Source organism: Musa acuminata, chromosome BXJ1-11 (assembly GCF_036884655.1).
Source record: "Musa acuminata AAA Group cultivar baxijiao chromosome BXJ1-11, Cavendish_Baxijiao_AAA, whole genome shotgun sequence".
In the NCBI taxonomy this organism is placed as follows: Eukaryota; Viridiplantae; Streptophyta; class Magnoliopsida; order Zingiberales; family Musaceae; genus Musa; species Musa acuminata.
Window position 1 is genome coordinate 32,691,439 of NC_088337.1, and position 19,797 is coordinate 32,711,235.

At 34.6% G+C, this 19,797-nt stretch overlaps 1 protein-coding gene across 3 annotated transcripts in view; it reads right to left on the reverse strand.

The window, feature by feature from the left end:
• The window catches only part of LOC103972396 (uncharacterized), a 28,401-nt gene that overhangs the window by 2,645 nt on the left and 5,959 nt on the right, over window positions 1–19,797 (reverse strand). For all 3 annotated transcript variants that reach the window (XM_009386724.3, XM_018820849.2, XM_009386725.3), the window contains exons 7-20: window positions 18,966–19,045; window positions 17,365–17,424; window positions 15,229–15,328; window positions 15,058–15,135; window positions 11,061–11,128; window positions 10,915–10,983; window positions 10,758–10,835; window positions 10,570–10,665; window positions 7,749–7,819; window positions 6,776–6,853; window positions 6,548–6,641; window positions 2,946–3,044; window positions 2,140–2,339; window positions 1,936–2,050 (exon numbers count right to left, since the gene is read on the reverse strand). In XM_009386724.3, the coding sequence (XP_009384999.2) occupies window positions 1,936–2,050; window positions 2,140–2,339; window positions 2,946–3,044; window positions 6,548–6,641; window positions 6,776–6,853; window positions 7,749–7,819; window positions 10,570–10,665; window positions 10,758–10,835; window positions 10,915–10,983; window positions 11,061–11,128; window positions 15,058–15,135; window positions 15,229–15,328; window positions 17,365–17,424; window positions 18,966–19,045 (1,286 nt within the window). The remainder of the gene's footprint in view (window positions 1–1,935; window positions 2,051–2,139; window positions 2,340–2,945; window positions 3,045–6,547; window positions 6,642–6,775; window positions 6,854–7,748; window positions 7,820–10,569; window positions 10,666–10,757; window positions 10,836–10,914; window positions 10,984–11,060; window positions 11,129–15,057; window positions 15,136–15,228; window positions 15,329–17,364; window positions 17,425–18,965; window positions 19,046–19,797) is intronic.

Sequence of the window (19,797 nt, forward strand, 5' to 3'; positions counted from 1 at the left end):
ACGTAAGCTTCCTCCTCTTCCTCCACTGCTTCTTCTTAGTTCTTCCTCCTCCCTCCTCTTTCTCCATTGTCTCCTTTTCTTCCTTCCTCTTCCTTCCTCCTTCCTCTTACTCCTCTTCCGCCACTATCATATGTTCCTTCCTCTTCTTCATCTTTGAGTCACCAGTAGATATCAATGTACCATGAGTCAGTATATAACAATACCAACCGATACATACCGGACGCAGCAAGGACCAATATGGGTCCATACCTGAAATGGCATTCCTTGGGTGGGATTTCAAACAAACTTTTTGTCATGTCTATCCCAGCATGATGTAGCAGCCTAAAAAACAACCCATATATCGAAAAAGTTGTTTGAAATTTAAAATAATTAGTTGTGTATGGGCAAAAGAATAAAATGACAAAATTGGAGTCCAAGAATAAGTCTGGGTCCTAAGGTCTAAATTATCTGCCTCCAATCTTCAGCAATTAATGGTATTCATCAAGCTTATAGGTTTAGCTTGGATTTTGTTGGCTTTAAGTTTTTAGCTTGACCGGAGATTAGACCAAGAACAATCAATTTTACTGTTATCAGTCCTGAAGCTCAACGATTCTCAACATGATTAGAAATGGATATTGTTTCTCATCCCAAAGATTACTGACTTACCTGTAACACATAGTGAGAGGCAGCAAAATAGCCCCATTAGTGGATTTTGGTTGGGTTGCATTTAGCATAGGTCCTCAGTAGAAAAACTATTGGAGTCCCATCCTACTCCAGGAATCTGCCTCCTACACAGTTCACACTGAGTGGTCGAATTGGTTGACATATAAGTTGCCTCATGGTTTAGTAGGCATATGCTCACAACTTGATAATCCAGAATTACTAGGAGTGTACACTTTTATCCAAGTAGCACTTCAATCTGAGACATAACCCACAGCTATGAAACTTCATGCTGTTTATCCAACATCGCCTTCTAATATGTTATTATTTATTCTAGGCCTAGATCCAGTTTAAATAGAAAGCCAAGATACTTCAATGTTCTCAAATAACATTTTTTCCAAGATCCATAAACAAATACCAGCATATTAATGACCATGGGACAAACAGCATGTTGAATTTTGGTCTTCAGAAGGAACAATGACACTCCAACATTGTTTTAGAACAGACAAGGTAATCAGCGTAGAGTTCTCAAAGTCATTACTTCTTCAAGAAACCATGTTAACAACCAATTTTCAGAACTATGTTAACCAACTAGACTAAAGTTACTGGTTAGTGCATCTTAAGGCCCAAAAGATACTTGGCAAGTATCACATTGCAAAATTTTAGTGACTAAAAGCACCTTAAGCAGCCAGTAGGCTCCCCAGAAGTCGAGTCCTAATAGTCCAAATCGAGCAACCCCAATCATTATTGGGCTCATGAACACATAGGAGGCACACTAACAGATTATAATCCATACCAAACTAGAAGATGATGAAACTGAAGTAGATCCAAGAAACATCCCAAGTCAAAATCTGTAATAAGACCTGATTGAATCTCAGCTAGCTCTCCTGCCTAAGGGATGCCATAGTCCTACTTGATTTAAGAATATGATATTTTCAATCTTATTGTTAGAGACAATTTTGGAGAACCTCTAGGGTCTTATTTACAATCAATTTAATGTATAAAATTCCAATACGGTATATTAAAAACTAGAGTGTTTATTTATCTTGTTAGACTAATATTACAAGTCTACAACAGTAACCAGAAGAAGCTGTGGGAGGCAACTTGATAAACATGTCTTGATTTCCTTGTTAGTATATCTACATCTTGCAATGTTTGTTATGCTTAACAAACAAGCAACTAGTCAATATTATCTGCACTTGTGATAGAGCACAAATATGAGGATATGCAGATAATATATTTGTTCAATATCTGAATGATGGAAAACAGTTACTAATGCAAAACTGGAAGACACACCTTGTAGGAGACAATAGTACGCATGAAACGAATAGCAGCCACCACTAGAAACTTTTCTCTTCTGCATGTTAGACACAAGACCTTCTCTATGGCATTATTCACAAGAAAACTACACCTGTATATACAAGAAAAGTAAGCACCTCTAATCTGAGAAGATTATCAAGCAATATAGTTAGCAACATAGAGATTTGATCATATTCTCACCTTGTTCTATAGGGGTGATGAATCACACAGAAACACAGCAGCTCACAGATGTTTGATAAAATTTCTGGTTTCGTTAAAGTAATGGTTGCAGATGATTTAGCAATTGACCGGGAAGTGTTCTGTGGGGGACACGCTGATGCTATGACATCTACTAACTGAGGCAGATGAGTTTCATAGAAGATCTCTACAATTGTGTCTCGCTGCAGCGAACAGAATAATAATCAAATATTATGAAAGCATTAGCATACGAACTCAGTGATCAAAGAAGTTCCTTGCAAGATAATATAAAAAGAAGATTTTCAAACAGTTTATAGAAGGGAAAGATAGTCAGAAGCAAGCAAACAGTAAAAAGCATCAAACAAGATAAATGATTAAAGAAAGCTTATTGCAAGTTAATATAAAGGGAAAATTTTCAGAGTCTATACCAGGAAAGATTGCTTAAAGCAAGCAAACATTAAAAAAATCCTTGTCAAGATTGGATACGACTCATGAATCAGTTTAATTCTCTCATTTCCCTTAAAGATATTTATTAATTATGAGAAGATAGTACCAAGAAAACATGATTTGGAAATTGTTGCAAGAACATAACGCTTTGTACACTGATGAAGCGACCATTGCCGGTATATATTTAATGTTTCTGATAAGCTCATGTTTAAAAACAGGGAATAAATGAACATTCAAAGAAACTCAAAAATCAACTGACATGATATGTGTGAAAAATGATGTTTTAGATGTTCACACAAGCAACAGGTAGGACAACAAAGAAATAAGACAATATAAAATCATAATTTTTTTTACTTGAGTACCTGTGAACCAGATGTAGTGTAGGAGTCAACCAATATTCGAATAACTTCAAGGAACTGACAATGCATATCCTCCCCAATATCAGTAACTATACCCTTGACCTGGAAATTTTTTCATCAGTAAAATCTATTTTTTACAACAAAAAATAACATAGATTTATCCATCCAGGTCAAGACACAAATAAGTAAAACAATAATTAGCTAACCTTGCAATATAAAGATGAACACAACAAACATAATTGTAAAAGGAATATATATAAGGATTACTATACCGCCCGAAATGGTACGGTTTTGGTGGTACATACCGGTCCAGGCGTGGACCGATACTCAGACCACCCCGTTTTCCGGCGATCTGCATTAAAATAATAAAAAAATCAAAAAGTGGTGGGCCCAATCCATTTCAGCGTTAAAAAAAACATATTAGGGCTCTTCTCGCACACAAAGCTGTGGCACTGCCTCTTCACCGCTGCGATGTTTCAGCGGCGCTGCCTCTTCACCGCTGCGATGTTGCAGCGGCGCTGCCTCTTCACTGCTGCAGCAACGCTACATCTTCACTGATTCGCCACTGCAATGCTGTAGCAGCACTGCCTCTTCGCCGCTGCGATGCTACAACAACACTGCCTCTTCAACATTGCGATGCAGTAGCAGCACTGTCTCTTTGCCACTGTGAAGCTACTGCTTCCCTTCGACACTACCGCTGCTTCCCAAGTATCGCTGCACTTCTTCTCCTCTTCCTTTTCTTTATTCTTCTTCCTTTCTCCTTCTTCCTCTTCTGTTCCTCCACCAGACCTTCCTCTTCAACCTCTTTTTCTTTCTCATCGAAACATTGGTACGCATCGGCATACCATGTGTCGATACACTGGTACGGAGCAAGACGTGTCCTGCCGTCGACCGGCCGACACACTGGCTCGGACCGGTAAGTCAAACTTATATATATATATATATATATATATATATATATATATATATATATATATATATATATATATATATATATATATATATATATATATATATATACCTTGAAACAAAACATAAAGTTCAATCCATCCACACATGATATTATAATGTTAACATGAAAGATATAAAATTCACCACTAATTTGCATGAAAACATCAAAGGTAGGATATGGATACTCATCAAAGTTCGTTTAAAAATTAAGTACAATGAACAGTGTTGTACCACTAATTTGGTGCAAGAAACATATGCTGCAGAAATCTATTTTAGATTATATTAGCTAGTAAGCATCAATGAACAGTATTGTACCCCTGCTGATTCATGTAATATCATGGAGCCTCTGAGTCCCTTTTGACATGTAAGAGAGATTAGGGTCCACGATATCCTTTTAGGTCTACTACAGTTCTACTTATCTAGATGTATACAAGGGAAAATCAGCTTTAAGCCACAATTGTTGTTTTAAAAGCTACAGTTCTACTCTTAGATGTCATAATGTGGCACCATATATGTAAGTTGTACAACAATCAAGTTTATCTGTTTTACTCGATGTCGGTGGCAATATAAAAGCTAAAGTTGTCAGTGACAGTAGACATGTGATGCCCAATAGTCCCAAACTAAGAGTTTATATGTTTCTGCCATGGGTAAACATGCACTACCAATAAATATTGGACTTAGAAGACTATTGATTCCAGGTGTAACAAGTCAAGACTGCTCAAAACAAAATAACAAGCTCACCTTGTCCCAACTTAGCTTTATCAGAAATATAAGATCCCCAATATATTGACCCAGATTTTAGCGCATGCATTAGATAATGTGTTATGCTTAACTTTTCCAGCTAAATTCAACCATGATTGATAACTTTAGCCTATAACTAATCTCTTTGTTAATCTTGTGCCTCTAGAACTTATTCTTTCCTTATCTCCATCTGTTCAAGAAAAGAAATGGTAACTCTTTGCTTAAATGATCAATTTACAAATGAACATAGCATAAGTTGCATTAATTAATAATTTTCTGTATATTATGTCAACAACTTTGCTCTTATAGTCTCAAAATTTGAACACACAGTGGAACTGGACCTTAACCAAGATAACAACACCAGAGGCAATCCAGATAGAACCACAAAGTGACCAGGTGTCAGATTTGAAAGGTTCGAACATAGTAGCATCCCCAATTCATCAAGATCTCTTTACTATCACATAATATGATCGGTCAATCATTACAGCCAATAAGATCTAACAATTTTTTTATCCAAAAAACAACATAATCACATTATAGGATGTTACAAAACCTACATGAAGATCAACCAAATCTAAGGCAATCCTTATTAAAAGATTGAAAGGTAGATCATAGAAAAAATGCACGTAATGTCTAGGTTTATTAAATGTAATCTCTTGCTACGGCCAATAAAAGCTATAAAATTCTAAAAACATGTTGTAACCATGAAGGTGCAATAGTGCCGATTACATGCATCTAGTCAAAGAATGTAATATAGGTCAAAAGTACATGTAAATGCAAATATCTTGCTGAGGATATGGTGGCACATCCATATCTAGTATGCATTCCACATGAATCATGCAGCGCCAAGTACATGATATAATGTACTTGAGTTGTCCAAACTTTGGCACAGTTTGGACACTATTCATGCCATTTTCCGGTTCCATGGACAAAAAATGTAATTGATGGTACTATATTAGTTCTGACAATTACAAAACTGATTGGCTAGGAAACCCAAGGTCTAATATGAAACTTTTTATTTGTTACACATGTAATTGTAAAATACATCGAGCACAAACAGAACTAACAAACAGGCTTATGATGTTTGTGGAATGAAGCATATACCTCTTCCCCTATATGGATATCACAGAAAAACATCGGAGAAGCCATTATACATACCAAATACATTAATGAAAAAAAATGTCTAAGCCTTTCAAGAAAATTAACTAATGAAATTCAAAGTACTTAAGTAATTTATCTTGCATAAAAAAAACAAATTTAGTTACTATTTGTGGGACAAGGCCAATCAAGGTTTTATTGAGCCAAAATCATAAGAATTCAAATTATCATCAATCAAATAAACAAAATCTTCCATCACAAATAGGCGCTTAGGTCTAAATAACGATAGAAAGTCAGGTCTCATTTAGGAAGGCCTTTCCGGTTACTTGTACCACTCTGGTTGCTGAACCCACTGGTGCTGTGCACAAGTACGTTAAAAAACCGATAAGAAAAGAAACACAAGAAAACAGCAAACTTTCTCTTCCTAATCTTCTCCCTATTCAATTGATCAAATCGACACATTTATTAAACTAGAAGCCCAGTTCACATAATGAACTGAACTGATGCTTTTAAAAGAAACTGATCAAAATTCAACAATTTTCAACCAGCATTGGTTAAGTTTTGATGTTTCACCAAGTTCAGCCAATACCAGGCAGTTCCAACGAAATCAGGGCAGTCCATGTTTAAGTCTGGACTAGGACCAACACCAACATTTTAGTCTCACAAGTCACAACAAATTGTGTCTCACGTTAAGATATTAAGATATTACTGACATCCTTGACATTTTTCAAGAACGAAAAGAGCTCACTAGAGATAAATAAATATAAAAAAAATGTGCATTTTAAGACAGACCATATAGCTATCAACTTGCTTACCAAAAGTCCAAGAAGAGAATTTCCCTCTTGTTGGATGACATATGATCTAACAAGGTTAGGATCTTGGTTAAGAAAAAGGATAAGAATCTCTGTCCTGCATTACAAATAGATAGCTGCACAATTTAGCATATGCCAATAAAAATTAAAACAACAGACATAGATCCCTACAATTTGGCTCAGCTACAAATAACTTAAAAGAATATTAACAGACATAAGGCTACTTATTACCCAGCAGAAACAAGCTTTTTGTCCTGACTCTGCAACACATCTGTAATGATGTCAAATAAGCCTTCAGCAGCAAGATCCCTGTTGGTAAAAATATCATTGGACTACAGAAGACTATCAAAAAGGCATTTACAAGGATAAATGTAGACTTTTGTTTCTTAAATAAATTTGATTCTAAACCTATATAATTAACTATTATCTCAGTTAAAATCATTTTAATGATTATGTATCAGAAGGTAACCAATAGTTTCATATGTATGAGGATCCTTTTATGTTTGGCTTCCTCAAAACTGCAATGATTACAAGAATTCAAAATCCTAAATTTACAACAATTTTAAATTGCTCCAAGAAAGATACCAAGTCTCTCTTGTGGTACACAAAACCAAATATCTATAGTTGCAGCCAAAGAGGGGATCTCGAAACATGCAACAATTCACATGCAACGTATGGTTGCTGAAAACTCAAATGTTGCTAAATAATTTTAACTTCCAAATATAATTCAATTCAATCAACACGAATTATCATGCATAGATACAAATTGTTTCTTGAACACAGTTGCTTATACACTACCACTACTGTAACTGCATTTGCAAGAAACCTCAAGCTTTGTGGTTTTCTTATGTCAACCAACTTACAAGAGATGGCTATTTTCTATTAGAATAATAAAGCACACTTAATGATAATGAGACTTCAATTTCTTAATCAAACTTCAGGACTTGGAACAATTAGATATTTTATTCCAAAACATGTATGGCATCCCATCCATTTCATTGTTTAGCACAACATTACATACTCAGATATCCATTAAACGTTTTTGTTACACCTCCCCATTATAAAATTAACAAATATTTCAGCCAAATGTTATTTGAAAGAACCATAACAAAGCTATATGGCAATCAGTAGACTGGTTGCTTCAAAGCTATACTGCAACATAAAAAAAAAAAAAACATCTCTATAGCTACAAACATGAACATACCGAAATAACCGCAATTGCTGAACCTGTTGCAAGCTTTTACTCAGAGAACAAAATTCATGCAAGAATAAAACCTGGTACATGGAGGAAAAAAATAATGTCACATTGGTCTCTCAAGTCAAGGCACAAAGACTGTGAACTACAGACATCCAAATTCCACAATGCATCTTACAGAAACACTTCAGGAAACATACCGATGAGAAAAAAATTAAAATTTGATGAAAAGAGTTATTTCTATTTATAGATGGAAACTTATGAGTCTATAATAGACACATACTCAAAGTTGATATTCACCAAGAATAAGAATCACCAACTCAACCACCAATCGTGGATACTTCAAATTGTTTGCCATACAAGATAAAACGAGGAACAATTCCCTAAAATGGTAATTGACATATTTTAAGAAGATCTATAGATTAAGTTAGGATAAGTAAATTGGTACCTATGGTGTAATAAGAGACACGAGGAGACCTAAGAACACTGTGAAACAATAAAAAGATATTTGAATGATCTTGATTTAACTAAAGATATTGTCTTATAAAGTGCACAACCACAGAAAAAAAAAAATCCCTGTAGCCAACGTTGTTGCTGCATCAATGTCATTTTGTTTCCTTTTATCTTAAAGATTATATATATATATATATATATATATATATATCATCACATCCATATCCAAATCCAAATCTATGCCCGTGAAGTAAGAAAAGAATCATACAAATTATCATTCAAGAGGATAGTACCCTTCATGATCAACACAATCAAATTCAATTGACACCAAAAGGAGCTATTGCTGAAACAACATGTTTCCAGAAAAGCTAGAACACTTTGGCGTAAAAGTTCAATGTCTTTAGATTATATGGCTATTCCACCAATAAAACCAAGATAGATAGGTGAGAAGAGGGGAGGAAGAAGATGATGCAGATCTTTCCCCATTTTCTGTTAATCACTTTCTTGAGTTATTTATTTGTAAAAACTTAAATAAAAATATAAAAATAAATGATATGCTGCAATAATTATTATTTTTTCTATTTTTTATACAATTAGCTTTATCATTTTTTATGTTCTCTTTTTTGGCCAATTTCAATGAGCCAGTCCAAACAATAGGATTTTAAACTAAATCCCAAGACTCTCTTATGCCCAACAAACCTTGAATTATGAAGATCATCTCGAATGGCTACTCATTCGGCAACAAAAAACCATCCCATTTCCACATATTCCGACACAAAAAATTATGTCACAAACTTGGAATTCAAACAACACAATTGCTGAAACTAATTGGACTCTGGATTCTAGAGCATAGTAACGTGTCCAAATATTTGGGCTCAGCAGCGTGGATCTTCACCCACCATCATTAGGGGTGTTCAAACCAAACAGAACCGGTTTGGTTTGAACCAATTCATCAATAGTTCAATTTTGAAAAAGATAAACGATCTCAGTTCGGGAGAGTACTCTTCCGCAGTTTGGTTAACTAGTTCGGACCGAACCAAACCGATTTCAAATATGGAAGATAACAACCAATTACATACTATCAACCTCTCCAGAATCAAATTAAAAATGAACGTTCATGGAATTGTGCAAAATCAATATGGACAAGGCTTCTAAGCTTTTTGTCATGTGCATGAGGCATCAAAACTAGTATTACTAAACTGCAGAAAGATCTGATGTAACCACTAGTATTACTAATCAACTAATGAACCATACAATTTACATGATAAAAAATCAATAAGCAACACACTTGTCACAAGCATATGGGACAACAATTTAACAAAGTACATTCTTACATTACGAATCAATGGATTATTGAAATTAATTTTTTGCATTTGTAGAAGAAGGCTTCTAGCTTATTTTCTCTCATTTTTTCTTATCTATGTTGTCATCTTTCCCTCACCTTAATCAACATGAAATTCTGCATTGGATTGGGTGCTAGATAGAAACCTTTTTTTAGATTATTTAGAAAAAAATATTTTTTTTTAAATTGCTTGAAATTAGAAACCAATTAACCAGTTAACGGAACCAGATTAACCAATTTTGAACCAGTTTAGTTAGGTAGGTCCGAACTGGTTCTGATTCAAACTACCTTATTTTAAGTTTTTAACCAAACCGAATTGGTTGTTATGGCTCGGTTCGGTTCAGCCCATAACAGTTCGGTTCGAACCGATTTTAACATCCCTAACCATCATGCTATGTTGAGGGCAAGCATCACTAGTCAAATTAGGATCCACCAAATCACAATTTAAAGTTTCTAATTACATTTTTCTAGGCCTTCTATTACCCTTTAAACAAGTAAACTTAATTGACTTACCTCAGTCACTGACTTATCAACACACTTCTTCAAACGTGTATATACCACCTTAAAATGACTTCCTCTTCATTTTATCCTAAATTAAAACTATTCCCACTTGTTCGTAAGTATTTATTATTCTGTTTTTTTCTAATAACCTCACTATCTACGTAAACATCTTCATTTGGCATTGTGTTATCAAAATACTTCAGCAATATATAGCTTTAAACAGCATGACACTTGGAATTTAGTAAAATAAAAGGATAACTAAATAAGTTACATGGTAAAACAAGTATATTATGGCTCTCGGAGGACAATATCATACACAATGAATTATTCCCAATTCAGCTCAGAAGAAGTCAAACTAAAAAAGAACAAATGTATTCCATAAGTAAAGACCAAGTGCTGCTAGGATCCTAATGCAAATTCATATAACAGATACCCAGTTAAATGCAGAAATTACTTGATTCATATCAAATTAAACATTATTAAAAGTATGCTTGTATAACAGTTAGATAAAGTATTTGGGAATAATTCTGTTACCAGGTCCCTCTTTGATTCGACTGAGGTGGAGGTTGACCTCATCCTTGCAAATATTTCTTGAATAAAAGATGCATCATCTTTCAACAAGGAAATGACCTCAAAGAATCATATAACAAAAAATAAATGTCAGAGAAAAAGTTTAATTGAAATAAACAAAGACCAAAAGGTTGAGATGTTGAGATCCTCACAACACCATTATTAGCATGAATCATTGTGTTGAGACTTGCCATTACAGCATCATCTAAAACCCGTGGTAGAATCACATCCTAAAATTGTCACAACAATAGTGAGATGTCACTTAATGCAAATTAAGCCAATAGCTTGAATATAGGCTGCGTTATTGACCTTGAGATAACCAATTCTGTAAGTTTGGTGTATTTTTGAAAGTACAGAAGAGTCTTTGATGGGGATGGCCTGCAGAGGACCAAATCTTTGAAACACAATCAAGAAGATAAGATTATCAGTTTGGTGGTGACTTTCAACTAACTGACCTCCTTAAAAACAACATGCTCCTTAAGAAATGCACGGTGCTGCTGCACTTGAGGGACCTCAGGATCATCTACACGAAGTTTATAGAGAATGAAGTTTATATAGAAAATAAATTATGACAAATATATCATTTTGCAAAAGAAGTTTATATAGAAAATAATACTCCAACTAAAAACCTTCCTGTGTTACAAACATCAAGTCACAATTATCATGAAAAATATTCATCACAACCATTGCATGATATATTGAAGAATATCGATGTAATAAGGACAAGATCTTGATATCTGATCATTTATACAAAAGAGGAGTTACAACAAAGTCATTGCCTAATCCAAATACATGTGTAATAACATGATCAAAGCTTTTTTTTTATAAGTAACATGATCAAAGCTATTCTGACCATCTCAGAAATCAATCAGAGAAAATGTCGATCAGCAGTGAACAGAGACACACAAAGGCTAAAAGTGAAAAATGAAAACAACTACCTACAAACTAGTGGCCCTACAAAATAGTGGCATTTACAAAGGACATATCTATATAAAGCATTTAGAAACTTGATCCAAGATTTAATCTGTCGTGGACTTCGATTAAAAGTATTTGGCATACTATTCTAATAATTATTCAAAGCAGATTAACTTCAGATCAAAAGGGTGGTCCAAACTCCTAGAAAATGATAGGTCTAGAAGGGGTCTATCACACAGTATTACCCCTACATGCAGAGTGGTTCTCTTTAAAACCAGAAACATAGTCACCCAAGCAACAGAGGAGCAACATCACCAAATTAACCTCGATTATGTCTTAAAAAATATGCAGGCCTATAATATTAGAGACATCCCTTCCAATGAAAAAATAACAAACACCGAATATGTTTGTGAACATCACACACTCAATCCATAATATGATTAAAAAATAATCCATATCTTTTCTATCAGTCCTTGCTTATTTATTTCTTTTCTTATTCCTCGAAAGCATCATCAGATCTTGTATTATTCTCTCTTCCATCCGCTCAGTTTTACTAAGCAACAATTATACAACAAATTTTAGCACCTTCACCAAGATATTTTTTACCCTTCCTCCCCTTCCTTTTGATCTTGTGTAAATAATGAGCAAAAAACTTTATTTTCATTTAATTAAATAGATGATTCTGTCCTTTTGTCTTCTTGACATCAGGCCTACCAAAGGGGAGAGCATATGGTGGCACTGACAGTTCCACAAATCACTAGTTCGATTATCACCATTGCAGAGAACGGCAGACCAAAATACCACCAACACCTTCAGCAAAGGGGGTGTGGTGAGACCATGATTCCCTGGGATCTGCCAGCATTACCTCTCATCAAGCAGTCAGTCCCATGCCACCTCCTGCTTTGGCTGGATCATGCAGGTACTCATGACTTCATAGAAATCATTATTCTCGGCATCACCAACAAACCTGTAATTATCACCAACCACAGATTTCTCAGTGTCCTCTAACTCTAAGGCGGTCACGTGAAATGACTTGATCTTCCAAGGCCCAACCACAACTCGATGGGCAATGATGGACATCCCAAAGGCAGTAAAGAGGTGGGAACTCACCTAATCATATTGCCCCACCATCTTCTAGTGTTGTGACGGAGATGAGTGACAGATAAAAGCAGGAGCATAAATCACATATCATAAACAGAATAAGAGTGTGTTAAGTTGCACGCAAAAATATTTTTCCTGGAGAACTTTTTCATGTTTATTAGGTAGGAAAACTGTATAAAAATCAGCAACTGAGTACCCAAGTAAGCAGGAAAGCTAACCATTTTTCCGAGCAATTCCTTAGGAAAACAAAAAGAAACTTCTTTTAGACCAGAATCCTACAACTTTTCAAGATGTCTTTCCATTAAAAAGAGCATGTTTTAGAATTTTTCCTATATCCTATACACCAGGAAAGAAAAAGGAAAGAGGTTTTGGTTTCCTATATCCTATACACCAGGAAAGAAAAAGGAAACAACTTGCTGTTATTTTTTATGTATTTCTTTTTCAGTGAAACCCAATTTGTGTTCATTTCCTTGCAACCAATGAACCATAATAATAATAATAATAATAATAATAATAATAATAATAATAATTTATATCAAGGCCAAAAGCAACAAAATCAATATTAGTATAACACAATAGGTATTAAGAACTGTAGTAATATCCCTCAGTGTGGATAATATATATTTGTAACACCTATGTAATTTTACCAGAATTCCCAACATTTGGACAAAAACTACAGCTTCAGAACAAGATGACCATGAAATAGGGTTCTAGCTGCAAAACATGTACCAGCAGCGATTGCCTTAAAAAGCAGATATGAATAAACTTGATTGTAAATAGAGATATAAATGTTCAGGTCCAGAAAACAATGACTTCAAAACAGTTGATAAGTCAACATGCCAGATAGCTAATTATTAAATGTTTAAAACTTCATTAAAACAAAGAATAACGAAAAGTCTGTGAGAAAAGTATCGATTTTATACATTATATCCAATACTCTAGAAAGCACGGCAGTTAGGTATGCTGCCAAAAAAAATCAAAAACTTAACTAGGTTTATGTACTTCATGGCTACCATTTAAGATAATTATATACGGTCCAATGACAATGGATTTTTCAATCCGAAGCAAATTGTATCACCAGACATCATACTGACTATTATACAGTACAAATGCCGAATGCTTAGTACTCGTATCACCAGTTTCACCAGATCCCCCTCTTGTTCCCTTGGTGAATAAAGTCATAAGCACAGGATACAGGAACAACTGTTGTGTCCACATGTTAGCAACAAAGACACATGATCCAAAACTGAAAAACTTCACATGATCTTCCTTGTGCAAGAGGAATTCAGCAATGGCTGAAATGCATGAGTCTATCCTACTCCATGTTGGAGCATGCACATCAAACAGCACCAACATCGACCCCTCAGGCATACATCAATTTTATGCGCAGATCACAGTAACAAAGTCGTGCAGGGCATGCAGTCATATGCCATGATGCTATTGGACGAAAGCATCCTACTTCTACCAAAGCATTTGAGAGGCCAAGACCAGCTAAAAAGCCAGTGTGCCAAGCTCAGTTATCAAGATCAGGAACCTATGTTCCTGCATGGACTAGGATACCGCATCATTAATACCCATGACCATATTAGACCACAAATACGGGCAAGCTGGCAAATGTTTACTGCCATTTTTTTCTCTCTTATATCAAGTTATCAACTACTAACAAGTTAAACTGATGAACCTGAAATAATTAAAATGAAGGCCTAATAGAAGTTCTCTTGGCCTTTCCTTCCAATTAGATCTGGATGCGTATTGGTAGGTTACCACCACAAGGAGGCCTCACTAAAAATTCATCAAAGATGATCCACAGGTGTCTAGAGATTGTCAAAGATAACTGGAGGTCTCCTCTCGTTGGAGGTTTATTCTTCCATGTCGACATTTTTTAACCGTTATTTCCCTCTCTCATCCTCTTTATTAAATTTTCCACCACCTACCGGCATTATGTCATAATGTCAGAACAGCAACATGCCTGACCATATGTAAATAAATAGCACTTACCATCCATATCGGCCTAGACACCATGACAATAGCATGTGGTTACAGAGCCATTAATCAAGACTCCTACTGTATACCGCATACACTTCTTGTGCATTTTATTACATAGAAGGATCATCTTAAGTGCTGTAATGAAATTATGAAAATAGAAACAAACAAAATCAATAGCAGTTTTTAGGGTACATATCCAAAAAGCAGGGTTAAATGCACAAGTATGAACTTTATGCCAGCTAAATTGGGAACAAAGGAACCCAAAGCATGGAGTAATAAGGAGTTAAATAAATGACAGCTATCATTTAGCTAACCCAGATTTAACCAGCAAGCAATATTAGATAACATATTAAGAAGCATATATACAATCAAATTCCACTCATCTAAAAACATATACACTTCTAAAAACAATAGTAAGAGAGAAAACAGGAGCTGAAAAGGAGAACCTACATTCTAGGGAACCAATAATGTCCAAAATGTATTCTTCCACAAAAATTCTATCAAAGATCTGAGGGTTGTTTAGTAAAACTACAGATCACCAAAAAAAACTATCGTTAGCATAAGAAACAAATTGAACATAAAAAAATGTATTGATATAAAGCAGAGGTTCTCAGTACTCACAAATACCCTTGACCAATTTAAAGATCATGTAGAGGCCATCCATGTTTTCCAAGTCTTCGCACATTCTGAAAAGATCTACTAGCTTGGAAAAAAAATCTTGCTGCACCACACAAGTGGAAAAAAAACTGATTAAATTTTTCAATGTAGATCTGGTTAATGCAAGTATAGCTTTGATGCATTCCTTGCTAAACATGAACATATATTTTTTGTCTTACCTTGTGATAAATCTAGGTACTGTTTCTTTAAGTTAGGATTATATAAACACTACCCACCATAAACATGTTTTATTAAAGATAAAGTGCAGTTCTCATAACTCCAGCAAACTTGTCAAGACCTCTTGAAAGAATAAATTTTGTTATTTAACACAGAATGTTGGTAGATGTCTCAATGATCTATGACCCCTCGTTGAACATAATTTTCATACTTCCACATCCTTTACAAGGAAGGAATTCTCGAATCTTAAGCCAGTTTCAGCTGCTGCAGCTTCATTGATCAAAGTAATGCTTCCAGATTATTCTGACAGTCCAAGTAACACTTCCATGCAAAGAACAGACACTTGAGTCTTGAGTAGAAGGATTCTTTTTTCATCACCTTGTTCTGTATATTCCTTAGCTTCCGAAGGCTCAAATTCCTCTTCAGCCCAATTTCTTAAGGCTCCCGCTCTGGTCAGAGTGCTTCTTCAAGCAGCCAATAATCAGGAAAGAAATCCATAAAGAAGACATCCTTGAAGCCATGGAATGGACCTATACTAAAATGAGATTGAGACAATGTACCATCTTGTTAACTGCTTCTATGCCTAGACAGTCTGATATCTCATCGTCACCTTAATTTACATCTAAAGAGCTTGAACTAAGTGGAGAAATAAGCAAGCTTTGATGGCCTATCGTACACAATTTGCCAGAATGCATGAAGTAAAGAACCACCATGATCATTAAACTAGATCATTCCTCCCAGTGAATGACAGACATGGATAAGGATATGAATTTAAAAATGAAACACTTACAACATTGTAAAATATGGCATATGTTAAATCTTGGAAAAGTAGAACACGGAATGACATGTATAGTTGTATACAACAACAAAAATTATAATAAACAAATTTGTGCTAAAAAAGGCTAGGAATTTGAACATTAGAATACGTAATACAAACCATAGCAAAATATAATGAGCAAATTTAATAGCATTCATGACTTATTCATTATGAAGAAATTATAGAATAAAACAGTTCTTCTAAAATGTGAAGAAGATAACAAGAACCTCTGATAATCAAACTAAGATAAATCATTAATTTTATTTATTATCTCAAATTCAGTTTAAAGGTGATCCCTGGATCACAATAAGATTTGTCCCTTTGCAGTTTGAGGTCACAAAAACAACTTCTTTGCTTGCAAAGGGAAATCAACATATATTGACCCTTCATAGACCTTGCATTGATAGGAGCCTCACTCATGTCCCTATATATCTCAAATTCAACTCCACATAAAACAGAGTATCTCAATTAATATCTAACATGCACATAATCAAAACACAAACATCCCAAAAAATGAGATTTAATTGAGAGAATTTTTCATTTTGCATGTCGTGTTGTCAATATATTACAAACACACAACCTCCCTCACCAAAAAATCACATGATGAAACCACATGTTTGACCATTCAATTATATTGTACCCCTACGGTCCTACCCTCTAATGCCAGGCATCAAACAGAATCAAAAGTGAAAATTGCTAGGACAAGCCAACTCCAAAATTTTTGTTGATATAAGCAAAAACAACAAACAGCACGTTGACAAAATGTGCACATTTTTTACAAGTTGAACAAACACAAATTATACCATTGGACAACTGACACAAATTCCCAATAGCAATCAACAGAACAAGAAGATGTAGACTATGAATAAATTAAAATTAAAATCTTGAGTTTCATGTTCCCCACAAACAGTGTTTAACAACCATTCCAGGTATACACATAAATCCAAAACATGCCAACATAAATTAAGATTCTATAGCATAATAGGAAAAATTGCATCAAAATAGCAACCAATACAAGAACATTTCAAAGCTATACTTCCAGCTAAAAACTCTCATGTTCATAAGCTTAAGTAGATTACTTTGGGTAAGGTTAGCAATAAGCTTACATCTTTTAATATCAATTCTCCAACACGCATCTGATCCATGATACCACATTCCATTACAGTCTGCGCATGTGATAAACCATCAGTTTTAAGGTTTTAATAATTGTGTGGCACACCAAAGACAAAATGTAGAAAATCAAAACAAAACAAAGAAGAACAATAATATGATCCCAACCAATTATCTCACTTAGCACATCAATGAAGCTAAAAAGTGAAATTCCAAGGGCACAGGAGCACAATAAAGACACAGAAAAAAGTAAGAGATTAATATACAAGTTTAATCAAAATGCTAAGAGAAAAGGGTTTGCCAGGCATTTAAAGAACACATCCACATTGATCAATCTTGGAAGTTACAGCACCATGAAATCCCTATCAAGTTTTGTCCAGTTTCAGCCATTTTCAGGAGTTCCGATCAAGCTTCTATCAGTTTTAAATAAATTGTATAGATATAATTCAGAAGAACTCGCATCAAGTTATTTCCTTAATATTTCACAATAAAATTTGCTTCCAGAAAATAGATAAAGCAACTACAAAAAATTATCACAAACTAAACTTGGATCTAAAATCATGTACCAGACATTCAGAAGTGTTAGAAGAGTTAATAAAACATGTTTAAGATTATCAAACTATTTGCCATTTATTTTAGTGCAACAATGAATTTCTGTTGATGACTATATAAGTATTCATATTTTGAATTTATACATAGAAAAAATTGGTTGTTTAACACATCTGAGCATTATTCTTTTGGTATAGCAGTAAGCCAGTAACTCAATATTTCATCAAGAAAAGAGCCAGATCACAGTAAATAATCTGGTTAAGTATTATCCAAGGAATCAAATCTCAGTTATACCAGACTCTTCTTTTTTGAGGTTATTGTTTTCTGATTATATCAAGCAATACAAGTCAGTATACCAATACCATATTGATCTGACCGGTAACTGAAAGTGGTACCAGACCAAAATTGAAGTCCTTTCTCTAGTATCAGTTCAAAATTTAAGTCCTTTCTCTAAGTTGGGAGTGTATTCGAAGAAGAAAGAGAATCGTAGCTGTTGAACCATGTACATCAAACACAATTCCATAAACCAAGCTTTATCTACTGTCAGCTTAAAAATAGGTTAAGACAGTCACAAATTGATAAATAACAAAAGCCAAACAAGATAACAACAATGCACAGAAGAGCAATAATATATATATTCATGAACAAAGACTGACTGCAAAATTTGATAACTGAATATCCGAATAAAGACAGAAATTTGTAAATCAATATCTTTTTTCCAATAAACTATGCACACAGAGCACAAATTGGGTATTTAAAACCCCAATCTATGGGAAACCTTGGGCACAAGTGAAGATTGAAATCTTCATTCTGTGGGAGAGCTTTTCAGATGCACAACCATCCAGATAGTTGGATTTCGGTGCAAATTAGTGTTCAACAGAGAAGGATACACAACAATCCTCCAAAGATATGAAAAAAAAGTAGCAGCATAGGATGTTAGTGACACAGCATATCACAACATGACTTCTATTTTTTGTGCGTGCACAGGGACAATCACATGTAGCACAAAAGTGTAAAAGAATGAGTGGGAATTCTGGACATTCCATACCTTCAAAATTAATGGAAGACTGGATAATGAAATGGATGGAAGATCTCTTAGTTCACTATTAACAGTACGAAGTGACTCATCTGCAAAAGATAACCAAAAAATGATTAAGAAAATGACTAGAATAAGGTACACAAACTGAATATTCTGCAAGAACAAGTATATTTGATACAATATGTAGAAATGCATTGACAAAGCCTAAAAGGAAAGTACATAAGCTTTAAAAGGTAAAGCAAGGGACAAGAATATTACAACAATTTGGTGCTGATACAAAGTTTAATAAAATATAAGATTTTGCAAGGAAATATTCCTGCTGAAATTTTTCATAAAGGAAAATGCATCCAACTATATGTTGTGCCTTCAACACGTGGTCACAACCTCAGTTTTATTACCATTACCAGAATTTTCAGAAATTTTGGATACTCAGATGCTCCAAATAATTCAGACACACCAAATCCCCCATGGGATCCTGAACTAACTCAATCTAGGGCAGCATTCTGCTATCAGCAATTTCGGACACTACCATCAGAAGATTCAGTAAACATTGCTTCAAGTTCATTAACACAGACAATATTGTAAATCTGGTCATTGCTTAACACAATAAGAAAGAATTCTGATGAACCCAAATCACTAGACCAAAATTTGCCTCTCTTTGTCAAGGTCTCATGCTGACCAACAGTCAGATACCTGACATCAACACAGCTCATAGATGGCCATACTGATATAGGCTTCCAGCAGAACAAGGGGGAAAAGGAGGAAAAGGATCAAAAAGAGAAGGAATCATAGAATACTAATCAGCAGCATCAAAGATGGAAAAGAAAGAAGGATAAAAGAA